Source organism: Mustela putorius, unplaced genomic scaffold (genome assembly GCF_011764305.1).
Source record: "Mustela putorius furo isolate JIRA1106 unplaced genomic scaffold, ASM1176430v1.1 tig00000580_pilon_pilon_pilon, whole genome shotgun sequence".
Taxonomy (NCBI): domain Eukaryota; kingdom Metazoa; phylum Chordata; class Mammalia; order Carnivora; family Mustelidae; genus Mustela; species Mustela putorius.
Window position 1 is genome coordinate 5,347,370 of NW_025421423.1, and position 14,806 is coordinate 5,362,175.

General features: G+C 40.4%; 1 protein-coding gene and 1 pseudogene across 2 annotated transcripts in view; one reads left to right on the forward strand and one right to left on the reverse strand.

The window, feature by feature from the left end:
* Positions 1 to 14,806, forward strand: part of INVS (inversin) — a 167,032-nt gene that overhangs the window by 72,119 nt on the left and 80,107 nt on the right. For both annotated transcript variants that reach the window (XM_004747697.3, XM_045081628.1), the window contains exons 4-5: positions 7,685 to 7,858; positions 11,254 to 11,421. In XM_004747697.3, the coding sequence (XP_004747754.2) occupies positions 7,685 to 7,858; positions 11,254 to 11,421 (342 nt within the window). The remainder of the gene's footprint in view (positions 1 to 7,684; positions 7,859 to 11,253; positions 11,422 to 14,806) is intronic.
* LOC106005352 lies at positions 3,262 to 3,691 on the reverse strand (annotated as a pseudogene).

Consider the following 14,806-nt stretch of genomic DNA (forward strand, 5'->3'; position numbering starts at 1 on the left):
TTCCCTTCCAAGATCTGTGGAAGCAACGCAAAGGTCCTGGGTAGACACTGGGTACATGATGGGTTTGCATGACATCTGAGAAATACTGAGCTTTGGGAATCCTCTGGCCTGATGTCCTGGATGACATTAATGTCCTTCAAGATTGCTGGCTGCAAACCCAACTCTGAGAAATGGCTTAAGAGGAGTCAAGGCTTTGCATTCTTGGCATGCCCAGTAAACACATGCAGGGACACTCAGGACCCATGGCAGATTGCTGTTCCCAGCACTCCTGTGCTATTTCCAAGACTCATTTGTGTCTGCAACCATTACAGGAAAATTTGATGTAATGAGATCACTGATATTTGTGACCTAAATGCTTCCTAGGGATAGTGATTCTTTTAAAAAAATTAATATTGCAAATGCCTTGAGTGTTTATAAATATATAATTATAGAAATATTAGAATTAATAATAAATCATGTTTCTGTATTTCCATTTCAGTTATAAATAATATATCTTTGGGTACATAATGTGATTAGGATTTGGAATGAAATAGGACAGAATGCCTACCTTACATTCGTATGTGCTCTTTTACACACACACACACACACACACAGATTTATATATATATTTATAATGTACTATAGTATAGTATATACTATAGTATAGCATAGCCCAATCTCAACTATTTACTATATGTGTATGTATATATGTATATATATATATATACACATGTGTATATTTTTTATAATGTTTCTAAGACAAAGTTATATACAAACTTACCAACAGTTGCTTTCTCCTCAACTACACTGAGAGTAAATATAAGTGATGAGGACACAGAACAAGAATGCAAAGATCTTAGTTGGGAAACATATAGGTCACAAAGTGTGGTATTGGGTTGGGGAAATCTTTGTTCTCTTTTGTGTTTCAGTAGGGAGAAGGGCTGCTACGGGCAGGGTTAGCCAAGTCTTAAGCTTTGGAGTCTGTTCAAGTAATTGTTTCAGCTGAAGAGGAACCACACAGCAAAGGTCCCAAGGAGCCGGGTACAGAAAATACAGTAGCTGTTTGGAGAAAAAATGTAAAGGTAGAGATTCAGAATATTTTGAAGGTCAGCTGTCAGTAGTCTAGAAGTTCATGATTAAAGCACTTAACCAGGAACAGAAAGCAGTCTTGTCGAATATGATTTCAGATACTTCCGGTTCAGGAAGACACTCCCTTTTTCCCACTAAGCAAGTGAAAATGGTCGTATGCACACTAAAGCCATGAAAATACTTAGAATTGCGGGGGGGGGGTGAGGTAGTTTTCACCTTAATATGAGGCTGTTGCTTTGGAGGAAGGTCTTTGTCTAGAGAAGGGGCAGGAGCAGGACAGATCCAGCCTCAGGACAAGGAAGACATCCCTCAGATGTCTAGCCCTGGAGACAGGGCTAGAGTGAGCATTGTAAGAGCAGATTCTTAGTGGGCCAGGAGTAGATGTGCAGCTGGGTGGGTGAGCAGGAGAGAGAGGGAGAGGCAAAAAGGAAAAAATGAAAACAACAATAAACAATCTTCAAAATAAGCCTGCAAACAAAAATTCCGAAATAGATGAGGAACTTGACTGCTAAGAAAGTTAGCAATATCATTATTCAGATCATGAATGCATTCCCCGTTGAAGACCATAAACAAAGCAAAAGACAAGCCACACAAAGAGAGAAGATATTTGCAAACCAACCAAGAATTAGTATCCAGAATATGTAAATAACTCCTACAGATCATTAAGAAAAACACAAATAGCTAAATTGGGAAGTGAGTAAACAACACAAAAACGCTCTTCGCAGAAGAAGCAAATGGCCAATAAACATATAAAAACATTCCATCTCAATCAGGGAAATGAAAATTAAATCCACAGTAAAAAGCAATTATGTGTCCATTTTATTGGCAAAAGGTAGCAAATATGACAAGTGTGGTGTGGATGTGAAGAAGCAAGAATTCTTATACGTTACTGGTGGGAATATAAATCAGAGTAGGGGACTTTAAAGAGCAATTTCAGGGGCACCTGGGTGGCTCAGTTGGTTAAGTGACTGCCTTCAGCTCAGGTCATGATCCTGGAGTCCTGGGATCGAGCCCTGTATCTCCCCCCCCCCGCCCCCCCCACCCCCGTCCCTGCTCAGCAGGGAGTCTGCTTCTCTCTCAGACCCTTTTCCCTCTCGTACTCTCTCTCTCAAGTAAATAAATAAAATCTTTTTTAAAAAATTAAGAGCAATTTCAACCCAGCAATTACAGAAATTCTTGCACATTTTACCAGGAGACATGTACAAGAAAATTTACTACAGTATTGTCTGGAATGGTGAAAAATGGGAAACATGCTAAATATTCCCTTCAAGAATAAAGACATAGTTATTATCATATGACAAAATACTTTCTCCAGGGAAAATGTGTGAACCAGAGCAACTTGGATAAATCCCAAAAATGCTGCTTTTGAGTAAAAGATGACAAGTGACTCATACATTACTATTTATATAAAGAATGAAAACATGTAAAGCGATACTGTGTAGCTTATGGATACATATGTATAAGAAGCAAGAATAATAATGCATTCATTGAAATGATAAACACCTTTTTGAGGATAGTAGCCTCTAGAAAAGGAGAAAAGGTAATGGAATTGGAGATGAGCACAAAGGGAGTATCAGCCATATCTGTTATATTTTATTTCTTAAAAATAAAATATCTAAAGGAAAATATCAAGGTATTTCACTCAAAACTCCTAAATTATTGTTATTAGGATTAACTGACTATATGCTTTTTCTTTAAAAAGTCCATTTGAGAGAACTGGACAGACAAAAAAAAATGTAAGTTTAAAAGTAGCATTTTGGGTTGATTTGTTTCCCAGACTCCTTTCCAGTGCTGTTCTCTGGGTCAGAGAACTTTTTTATCCTCTTTTACCCTTTTAGATATTATAGTCCTTTTCACGCATTTAGGGGAAATCTAAATGTTATAATAATTTTCATTACAGACAAAAGAAGCTCTAGTTAATTATGGGAAGATTAAGATGATGATTATGGCTACCTAACAAAAGAAAACATCTTATTCAGTGTTGCAGAGACATTAGCAAATGTTTTCTCATTTCAGTGGCATAACAGACCTGACCACATTAGGGTTAATGTCCTTTTAGTGACTAAATCAGGTCTTTCCTATAACTTCAGCTCTCTTACTTGTGCTCTCTACCACCAATTTTTTTTCTTTCTTTCTTTCTTTTCTTTTTTTTTTTTTTTTTGCAATTTTATACCTTTATTTAACCATCAGTGATTAGTTCTCATCCACATTAACTGTCTATAGATTTTTGAAAGTGGTGACAGGTACGTAGGTATCCAATGTGTAGAGCTGGTTTGGTGAATCTTCATCCTTGTTACATTTAATGGATAACTGCACACAGATATGGTATGGAACATTCCTTATTCCTTTGGCCCAGAGAGCTTTGTTGAGCCTGGTGTCAATGTGTACATCTGGAGTTCCCATCTCCTTCAAGGCAAATTTCCGGATCTCTGAGTGCCCAAAGGGCACGCTTCTTGAAACCCACTCCACAGATGCACTTGTAAATGTTAATGGTGTGTTCTCTGGTCACTATCTCGCTAATGGCAGAATGGTCCTTCTTCTCACCACCCTTTTTCGTGGGAACCACTCTGCTGGGCCCTGGTTGGAAAAGTACCACCCATTTTCTTAAGAATATATACCCCATTAGGGCCCCTGGGTGGCTCAGTTGGTTAGGCATCTGCCTTGGACTCAGGTCATGATCCTGGGGTCCTGGGATGGAGCCTTGAGTGGAGCTCCCTGCTCAACGGGAAGTCTGCTTCTCCCTCTCCATCTACCCCTCCCCCCCAGTTCATGCTCTCTGTCTCTCTCTCAAATAAATAAATAAGATCTTAAAAAAGATAAAGTATATATACTCTCTTCATCTTTTATCTCATTCACTCTTATACTGTTTCCTACTCAGTCAGAAATTATAAAAGCAGATCCTGAAGCAGTATTCACCTCAGGATCAGGTTCTGTGTGCCCCTGAGAGATGGTGCTAAAAGATTAACTTCCAAATCCTCGTTATTCTTGGATTTAAGAATTAACCAGAAAATTTAAGAATTCTGAATTTCAAGGAATATTGAGGAAACATTTAAGCATTGTGTTTGTTTGTTTTTATATGAGAGGGCTTTGCAGGAGACAGAATTGTCTGTGATGTGGGTCCCCAGAGTCATACAGCCTTCAGAGAGTTATCACATTAGCTTTCTGTCTCAAACTGGTATTTCCCCTTTCCCACTGACACTAGAAATAGTCTCCTGATTTTAGCTCTTAGAATTCTCTCTTCCCTCCGCTCATTCTCAGCATTGAGTTCGCACACCCTGAGCATCTAATAAATGCTTGTTCATGAGACCAGGAAGTTGACCATGGCCCAAATGGATTATAGTGTTTCTAGTCCCAGCATTTGTAGATAAGACCTCTTTTGTGTCTCTGTCCTTTGGAACAGAAGCTGACATCTCCCCAGGGTTCCAGTTGAATTCCTACTGGGTATGCCCTTATTGATCTCATGTCATCATTATCTGTAGGCAGAATATAGGCATCTTTCTCAATGTAAAAAAAAAAAAAATTTTTTTTTCAGAAAACCACTACTGATAACATTCCAACTATTTTTATTTATTCCTAACCTCTCCAGCTGAATTAATCACCAGCTATGTGTATGTAGTGTGTATGCTATGTATAGTCAGATCATTCTATGCTCTCCATCATGAGCCATTCTTGGTTTACTTGATTGGCTACATTTTGTTGCCTCCTCCACACTGGCAGATTGTTCATAATAAAACTAGCAAACATTTACCAAGCATTTGCTTTGGGCACTGTTCAAAGTATTTTACAAGTATGATCTTTATCCTCTCATATGCACAATAATCTCAGGTACTGTTATCCCTGTTTCACAGATGAGGAAGTGGGAGCCCAGGACGGTACTTCGTTTCATCTGTAAAACCTTTCCATGTTGCTTCGATGAGGAGCAAAGATAAAATCTGTATCAAAGAGCTTTGTAATAAGTAAAGCTTAGCGTAAACATTTTACTAGGTTGCCTGCTTCAGACAGGGCTCAGTGAGTGTTTTTTGAGTGAATGAATAAATATGGTTACTGAGGGCATGATGTTTTAACAAGCTGAATCCTCAGAACAGTGTAAGCACTGCGTCTGTAAGTCATTAGTCACCCCCACGGACATATTCTTGTTTCTCTCTTTTTCTTCCCTTTTTCCCTAAATTTCAGAATCAAAATGATTGTCTGATTGAATATCTTTAAAAGGTCATGATGAATTATTCCGTAATATTTGAAATGTTATGCTCAGAAAGGTCGAGCCTTATTTTTTGATAGGAAGTACCATATAGAGATTTGTTTTTGCTGGGGATCATTTCTTTTTTCAAAGAAAAGATGACAAGAGATTTAGAGCAGGGTGCCCTCTTGAGGAAATTTTAGCACCTTACCTCTCAAAAGCTGGCCCTGGGTGCCATGAGAAAGCCAGGTGAGTGACGCCCAAATAAATAAAACATTCAAAAGTAAGAGTAACCGAATACCAGAGATCTGAGAATTAGGATGCTTAACTATTATTATCTGATAAAGCAACATTAAGAATTTTTAAACAAAAAGAAAAACCTCGGGAAGGTATTTTCTTTTCTCTCATTGACTCTATCCTTCAGGTAAGCCCCTCTGTTGTGCCAGGAGCTATGCCAAGCCCAGTGCTCCTCGTCTCTGTCTTCATGACTCTTACGGCTTTTGATGGAGATCGCAGTGAAGGGAAACAAGCAAACATGTATGTAACTACAAACTGAGCAAAAGTACTATGAAGGCAATGGGAAGGTGCTAGAATAAAACTTAACAAAACAAGCTCCCACATTAGGGTGGTCAAGGAAAACCTCCCTGAGAGGAAATAATTGAGCGGGGTCACTTCGCTTTTCGGTCCATTGCCAGTCTGCCCATCTAATATAGACAGCTTGATGGGCACTTGCTTAGCCCCTGATTCTTACCTGTGGCCCAGCCCTTGAGCTGAGTTGAATCCTGTCGCTGCCCCTGTGGGTGAGCAGACAAGTCTTCATCCTTCTGCACCTCATTGTCCCTCTGGCTGATCCCCTTTGCCTAAGACATTTGTCACAATGCAGGGTGTGCTGCTTCACTGAAAGATGGCTTCTTACTAACCCTATTAGCCACTCATGGTAGAATATCAATGAGTTATAATGCTAAAAAAAAAAAATACATTTCCAACAGTGTTAAGGATGTAGAAGATCTCTGAAGATGAAAAGGACAGATAACCTGACTGCCACTCTGCTTTGAACAGGGAGAGATAAGTAGGCATGAAGGAGGCACAGAACTTGATGCTACTATTGCTGTAGTTTGGTCATGTTGAACTTCAGGCTAGGTACCAAGTGAACTAGAGGCTCCAACCAGAATTGGAAATATGGGACTAGATCTCAGGAAGGAGCTCCAAAGGACTACTTTTTGAGGGTTTGGTTCTATTTCAAAGTGCCCTTACAACACACATGTGCAGTTGACCTGGAGCCCCACCGGTGTGTTTTCTAGTCCCTGTGGCTTAACTACTTTCTCCAGATAGGTTGATTCTACCAAATTGGAGGGTTTAGCTGATACAGAGAATGTTCCCTGCAAGGGGACAGCCTGCAGTGACTTCTGGGTAGGTGCTTAGGTGACCGGATGAGCCTGGGACCCAGACTTTTTTTTTTTTTTTTTTCAGCATAACAGTATTCATTATTTTTTTTAAAGATTTTATTTATTTATTTGACAGAGAGAAATCACAAGTAGATGGAGAGGCAGGCAGAGAGAGAGAGAGGGAAGCAGGCTCCCTGCTGAGCAGAGAGCCCGATGCGGGACTCGATTCCAGGACCCTGAGATCATGACCTGAGCCGAAGGCAGCGGCTTAACCCACAGAGCCACCCAGGCGCCCCAGTATTCATTATTTTTGCACCACACCCAGTGCTCCATGCAATCCGTGCCCTCTATAATACCCACCCAGACTTTGAACAAGATGCCTCTGTCCCTGTTGTACCTATACATTGCTCTCTCCAAGAAAACTAACTACCTGCGCTCTGAACCAGATGACCGTGAACAAAGCATTCAGCCCCTGTGAATCTCACTCCCCTCACCTGTAAATTGGAGTTTTATATCACCACTCATTTCACAAGGTTGTTATACTTTGCATATTAATAATAGGTGATAGATATATTGGTCAGAATGAGCCGAAGCCTACCTCCTTGCTGCTACTAGATAGCAATTTGGAAAATACACCAAAAACCATGAAATGGGCAAACTCCTTTGACCCAGCAAATTGGTTTCTGATCATTTCTTCTCATGAAGAAAACTAAGAAAAACCATGGGGAAATAAAAGTACATCGTAGCATTTTCTAGAAAAGAAAATATTGGAAACAATAATAGAACAGTTTAAAAAAGGGTAATGCTTTAACCCAACGAAGCGTGGACCAGCCACCGGGTAAACTGTGTGCCCTAGAAAGTGATCGGCAGGGAAGATGAAAAGGGAAAACAATTGGCGGGGTAGTGGGATTGTAAGTATTTTTCCTTTGGGCAATTTACCTGAATATTTTTTACTCGAACGGGATAGTTAAAATATCGAAAACATTTTAAAATGTAGAAAACGTCTCGGCCCCAGACTACCTTTCTTCTTCCTGCCTCTTATTTTTTCATTTAGGGGAATTATCGCTTCATGAAGCTCCTACTCGCGCGCAGAGCAAACTGGATGCAAAAGGATCTGGAAGAGATGACCCCCCTGCACTTGACCACCCGGCACAGGAGCCCGAAGTGTCTGGCGCTCCTGCTGAAGTTCACGGCGCCTGGAGAAGTGGATACCCAGGATAAGAACAAGGTCAGGGGCTGTCCAAATTGGACGCGAATAAGAGCAGCAAGCCAATGCTTCCTTTTAGGATGTAAAACCTCAAGAAGAATTATCACTCATCACTTACTGGAACATTTTCTCGTCTTTGTACCCGCCACGGGGTGAAATACTTCACTTAAATTTGGCCCTTTTATCCTCCCACCAGCCACGTGCGGCAGGTAGTATAATCACAGACGGGGAAGATTAAAGTTCTGTCCGAGATCCAAGTGGTAGGACCAGAATTCGACCCAGGCCTACCCTCAGAGCCTACTGTTTGATAGCTAGTAGCGCTAGTTTCCGTTGGTGTTAGACTTGTGATGGCCAAATGGCTGGGGGCAACGTAGGAGGCCCATAGTGGTTTAATGGCCTGGGCTTTAGCATCAAACTCCTTGGGTTTCAGTCTCGAAGCCACAACAGAACCCGTTCTGCACCTTTTGGGCAAATTTGCTTAACTCCTCTACGCTTCTGTTTTCTCTTATGTGAAAAGGGAATGACAGGGTTGTTGAAGATAAAGTAAGAGAACACATATAGTGTTTAACACAATGCCCAGATCTCTGATCTTCCCAGCTCTTGACTTTCACCAGCTTGTACAAGCCGGTCACTGTTTCAATCGACGCTTTCACCGCTCTTGACATGAAAAAAATACGGTGTTTAGTTAGACGAGTGCAGCAGTCCACTTCCTTTCGACCAGGCACTGAATCATGGAGCCTTGCTAACTCCGACACTCCCACGTAGTTAAAACTCTTGGGATTAAACCCACTGGGTCCACCTCCCTTTATCCCTTGATCCCTTTATTCTCACAGGTTCTTCATGTCATTTCCAGGTTTTGTTTAGTTGTTACGCGTTCTGAAATTAACATTGACTTTATTTTGCAGTGACTATAAACTAATATTATTCCTTATTCACAGCATTTGTAGTGCTAATATTTTGCTGAAAAAGCACATTGATAAATCTACAAAGACCTGTTAATCACTTGCCAAGCCACAGATGTCTTTAGGCTCTAAAATGTTCTCCCCAGTATCTTCTAGGAACTCCCTGCTATCTTCCAGTACTTGTGTACTCTTCTGTTACTGAACAGGGATGGGAAGTTACCCAGTCGGACAGATGGAAAACACATCTGCAAGATCTAGACAGGCATACAGAAGAGAGCAAGACAAAAGCCTAGAGCTGGGATTTTTGAACCGTCTAACGGGAAGGATCCGCTTTTTGTGTTTTCTTTAAATTTCCAGTGCATCACAGACCAATAATTTTATATCATATGTTAAAACTGAACAACAAAAAGAACCCCATGAGACAACACTTCACACCCCTTAGGATGGCTGTTATTACAAACACAGAAAATAACAAGCTTTGACGAAGATGTGGAGAAATCAGAACCCTGTGTTGTGCTGGTAGGAGTATAAAATGACACAGCCACTGTGAAAAACAGTGTGACAATTTCTCAAAAAAAAAAAATTAAACATGGAGCTACTCTATGATCCCACATTCTACTTCTGGGCATGTTCCCAGAAGAATCGAAATTGGGAATGTGAACGGTTATTTATACACCCATGTTTATAGCAACATTGTCACAAGAGCGGGAAGACGAACACAGCCCAAATGTCCACCGCTGGATGGTTAGAGAAACAAAGTGCAGTACGTGCAATGGAATACTATTCAGCCTTGAAAAGGAATAAAAATCTGATACATGCTACAAAATGGATGAACTTTGAAGCCATTATGCTGAGTGAAAGGCTGGGAGGAGGTGGAAATTGAGTATCACTGTTGAATGGGCTTGGAGTTTCAGTTCAGGAAGATGAAAAAGTTCTGGGGACGGAAGGTCCTGCTGGTGGCCCAGCAGTGGGAATGTGCTTGCTACTGAATTGTACATTTAAAAACAGTTGTTACCTACAATTTGCCACAGTAAAAAATAATAATAATAATAATTACTGGAAAAAAAATTTTCAAAGATGAAGAAAATACATCCCGAACTCTGTACTGTTAGAGTCAATGGGTCTTATGTTACATTTCAGCAAATATGTTCTGAACAAACATAACATAGCAAAAGAATTACAGAAACAGCATGTGTTGTTTATTCAAAATGTGGATCTAGGAGCCTGAGCAGCTCAGTCGGTAGAGCATCCAACTCTTGATCTCGGCGTAGTGAGTTCAAGCCCCATCTTGGGCATGGAGCCTACTAAAAATATAAATAAAAAGAAGGGAGGGACAGAGGGAGGGAAAGAAAAAATGTGGCTATAGGAAATTATTTGCTATTTACATTTGTGACTGCTTTGTTCTGTAATCATTACTACATAAAAAGTAATGAGTAACTCTTCATATTAAATACCTATAGGTACACTTTCTGTGAATACCACTTTTGTTAACATTTAAAGTTCTCAGTGTAGCAAGTGAGCTTGGTTCCTACTGTTTAAATGATCTGATTCTAGACTGAATTGATGATGCTGCTATTCGTAAGGGATAATGTACAGCACAACCATTTCTGTTTTCCCTCAGTAACTCTTCTAGTAGGGAAATCTTCCTATGGTTTATTGATGAGAACAGCAGAGGGGATTACAAAGCAATGCCAACAAGTTCAGGATGTTCTTTTTGTAAAATAAATTTTATTTATGGAACATTTTATTTAATTTTTATTTAGTAAGCCCCACACCCCACATGGGGCTCGAACTCATGACCCTGAGATCAAGAGTTACATTCTCTTCCAACTGAGTCAACCAAGTACCCCATCAAGATGTTCATTTTCAACTTCTATCTAAAATAAAGCAAGTGTTGCTGTATTCTCAACATGTATCTGCACATCAGTAGTAGGTATAAGAATTTATCCTGTAAATTGAGAGTTAAATTTAAATTTGTACTTTGATGTAAGAAATGGATTCCAGATCCGTGATTTCCTGTGCATGGAGATCTTCTTTTTGATAGATATTGAAATTCAAAACATTCTATCAAATTCTTAGAGTGCTTGGTGTAATATCAAAATCGCCACTTGCTTTGTTGATAATTATTCATAAACTACTGGGCTGCTTTTCTTTTTCTCAGTATTATTAATCTCATTGTTTAGTACCTAATGACCTAAGTGCCTATCGTGAATAAGAGGTCAGATTCCGGACTCAGGCTGCTAGGGTTAAAATCTCAGCTGGAGATTATGTTGGAGATTACTACCTTTATGTCCCTGAGCAGATTACCCCTCCTCCTGGGGCTCCATTTTCTCATCAGTCACATGCAACTTCCAGAGTACTAACCTCCCAGAGTTGTCCTGATGGCTGTCGACAGTTACATACATAAAGCTCTTACAACAGTGCCTTGTCACACAATGAAAGCTTGGGAAAAGTTTGTTGTGTTGTTACTGTTACTCTGTTACTATTGTTTTTTGAAGACTCTCAATTTTGCAGCAAACAGCTCTGCACTGGAGTGCTTACTACAACAACCCTGAGCACGTCAAGCTGCTTATCAAGCATGACTCCAACATTGGGATTCCTGATGTGGAAGGCAAGATCCCTCTTCACTGGGCAGCCAACCACAAGGATCCAAGCGCCGTTCATACAGTGCGATGCATTCTGGTGAGTATGGTGGTGGTGCCGGAACTTTCCATGGAACAGTTTTTTATTATGAAATAGCCAATATACAAAAGCAGATACATGACACTCAAATTATGAAGCAAAAGAAATCCAGCAAACATGTGAACCCATCACACAAGAAATACAACATCTTAGCGCTGCTATTTAAGGTCACAGAATTTCCTGTGTGCCAATTTCTTTTTTTCCTTTTTTCAAACATTTTTAAAAGATTTTATTTATTTATTTGACAGATATCACAAGTAGGCAGAGAGGCAGGCAGGGGAATGGGGAGGAAGCAGGCTCCCTGCTGAGCAGAGAGCCCGATTCGGGGCTCCATCCCAGGACCCTGAGATCATGACCTGAGCCAAAGGCGGAGGCTTAACCCACCAAGCCACCCAGGTGCCCCTAATTTCTTTTTTTAAAGATTTACTTAATTATTTGACAGAGGGAGAGAGAGAGAGAGAGAGCAGGGAGTGAGGGGGCAGAGGGTGAGGGAGAAAGTGTCCCACACAGACTCCATGCTGAGCGCAGAGCCCCACTGGAGCTCACTCTCAAGGACCTGAGCTGAAACCAAGTCAGACACCACCCACTGCACCACGCAGGCGCCCCTCCTGTGTGCCAGTTTCCAAACATTCTCTTCCCTGGGCCTTGCTTGCCCTGTTCCCCATCAACCACTTCCCTGAATTTGTGTTCATCATCCCCCGACTTTGTTTCATACTTGTGCTTATTAAATACTGCATGGAAATAGCATTTGTAAAATACTCGTAAGATATAAAGAATATGGAAACCACAAATAGTCATGTACTCATCCCTGAGTTTTGGTTTTTGTTTTTGTTTTTGAGAGAGGGTGAGCATGTGCACGGGGAGCAGGGAAAGGGCAGAGGAGCTTAAGGAGCTCCATGCTGGGTGTGGAGCCTGACGCAGGGCTCGATCTCACGACCCTAGATCATGACCTGAGCCAAAATCAAGAATCCCATGCTTAACTGACTGAGCCACCCAGTCGCCCCACATCTCTGAGTTTAAGAGTGAATACGTTTCTGTTACCTTTGAAGCTTCCTGGGTACCTCCCAGCGCCATTCTATTCTCCCCTTTCTGAGAGTCAGCCACTGTCCTCAATTCCATGTTTATCATTCCTGATTTTCATTATAGTTTTACCACATATATTCATATCCCGAAACAATATATCGTTTCATTTTGAATGTTTTTGACTTTTGTATACATGGAATCACATTGAATGTATTCTTTTGCAACATGCTTTTCTTGCTCGGTATTAGGCTGGTGATTTCATCTATGCTGTGTATAACTGTAATATATCTTTTTTACTGTTACATAGTACTCCATTCTATGAATAAGGCACACATTATTCAGTTACTCATAGACCTTTGGAACTATTTCTGGTTCTTCGCTATTTAAAAATAGTGCTGCTTTGGAGCATGTGGGTGACTCAGTGGGTGAAGTGTGGGATTCATTGATTTTGGCTCAGGTTATGATCTCAGGGTGGTAAGATCGAGCCCCTAGAGTGACTCTGCACTCTGCAGGGAGCCTGCTTGTAGATTCTCTCCCTCTGCCCCTTCCCACACCAGCATGGACTCTCTCTTCCTCTCTCTCAAATAAATAAATCAGTTTTTTTTAAAAATAGTGCTGCTTTGAACTTTTTTTAAAATAATTTTTTATTTTTTATAAACATATAATATATTTTTATCCCTCTGGGTACAGGTATGTGAATCAGCAGGTTTACACACTTCACAGCACTCACCATATGAACTTTTTTTTTTTTTTTTTTTTTGAGTGAGTCTACAACCAGCATGGGGCTTGAACTCATGACCCTGAGATCAAGCTTTGCATACTCTACTGACTGAGCAAGCCATTTGCCCCTGAACTTTTTTTTTTTAGCATGTCTAGGATATATATGTAATTGGTTATTGCAGGTGAATAGAAATGCAGTTGATATTTTTTATTCATTAGCATATGCATCTAATAAGCTTGCTATACTTTTTATTAATTTTGAATTTTTTTTTAAGATTTTATTTATTTATTTGACAGAGATCACAAGTAGGCGGGGGGTAGGGGAGCAGGCTTTCCGCTGAGCAGAGAGCTGATGCCAGGCTCGACCCCAGGACCTTGGGGATCATGACCTGAGCCAAAGGCAGAGGCTTTAACCCACTGAGCCACCCAGGCGCCCCTAATTTTGAATTTTTATCAGTGGACTCTTTGAGCTTTCTAATCACTCCTTACATTCCAGTTTACAAGCTATGGTAGTCTAATATTTAGCCCTATCCATTTATAACACACAAATTTAACTTTAAAAGATACAATTATTTTGTATATGCACTGATTACTTCTCAACTCTTTTAGGCTATTATTTTGCTTCTTTTTGCCTTTCATTGTTCCTCTGGAGGAGTCGGTTATTGGTCTAATTGTCTTACTTTACAGATGATCTATCTTTTCTCTCAGACCACTTTTATATTCTTCTCTGTGTGGTATCCTGCAGTCTCACTCCAGTGTGGCTTGGGATGGGGCTTTTTTTTTTTTTGGTCCTGTTTTGTGTATACTCTGCATGTCAGTTCTGGAAAATATATAGCTATTATCTCTTTAAATATTCCCTCTCTTTCATTCTCTATACCCCTGCCTTTAGGGTCCCAGTTACACGTATTTTAGACCTTTTCATTTATTATCCGTGTCTCCTGTCTTCTATAATCCACGCTCTCCTCTCTCTTGCTGTGCTCTGGATTAGGACCGCAGATGTGCCTTCCTGTTGACCAAGCCTTCCCTCCACCGAGTCCACTCCCTTGTTTGTCTTCTTCATTGGGCCTCTAACCCTAGTGATTATATTGTTAAATCTACAAGTTCTACCTGGGGGGCGCCTGGGGGGCTCAGGTCCCCAGGCTCCTAGGATCAAGCCCAGCATCGAGATTCCCTGCTCAGCGGGGGGCCTGCTTCTCCCTCTCCCTCTGTCTGCTGCCTCTCCCCCTGTTTGTGGCTTCCTCTCACTCTGTCACATAAATACAATCTTTAAAAAAAATTTAAAAACTAAAAGGTTTCCTTGTTTTGTTTTTCTCATGTCTGCCTCGTCTTTTTGATAGTTTTTGTTCCTTGCTCACCTTTTATTTCATTTTTTATTTTCTTCCATGCTTTTTAGATAGTTATTTTATATTCTTTATGTGTCAGTCTCATTATCTGAAATCCTTAGAGAGTACTTGTCACTCATAATATCTTATTTCCTCACAGATTTGGCTTCCTCCTCCCCCTTATAAACACATCTTAGTCCTTGGGAGACCCAAAGGTCCAAAATACCACCATGGTAAAATTATGCATCTCTTTTTTGAGGTGTTTATAATACCTTACATGCACAGATTTTTTTTTCTTTAACTGGGAGCTGATTTATTTA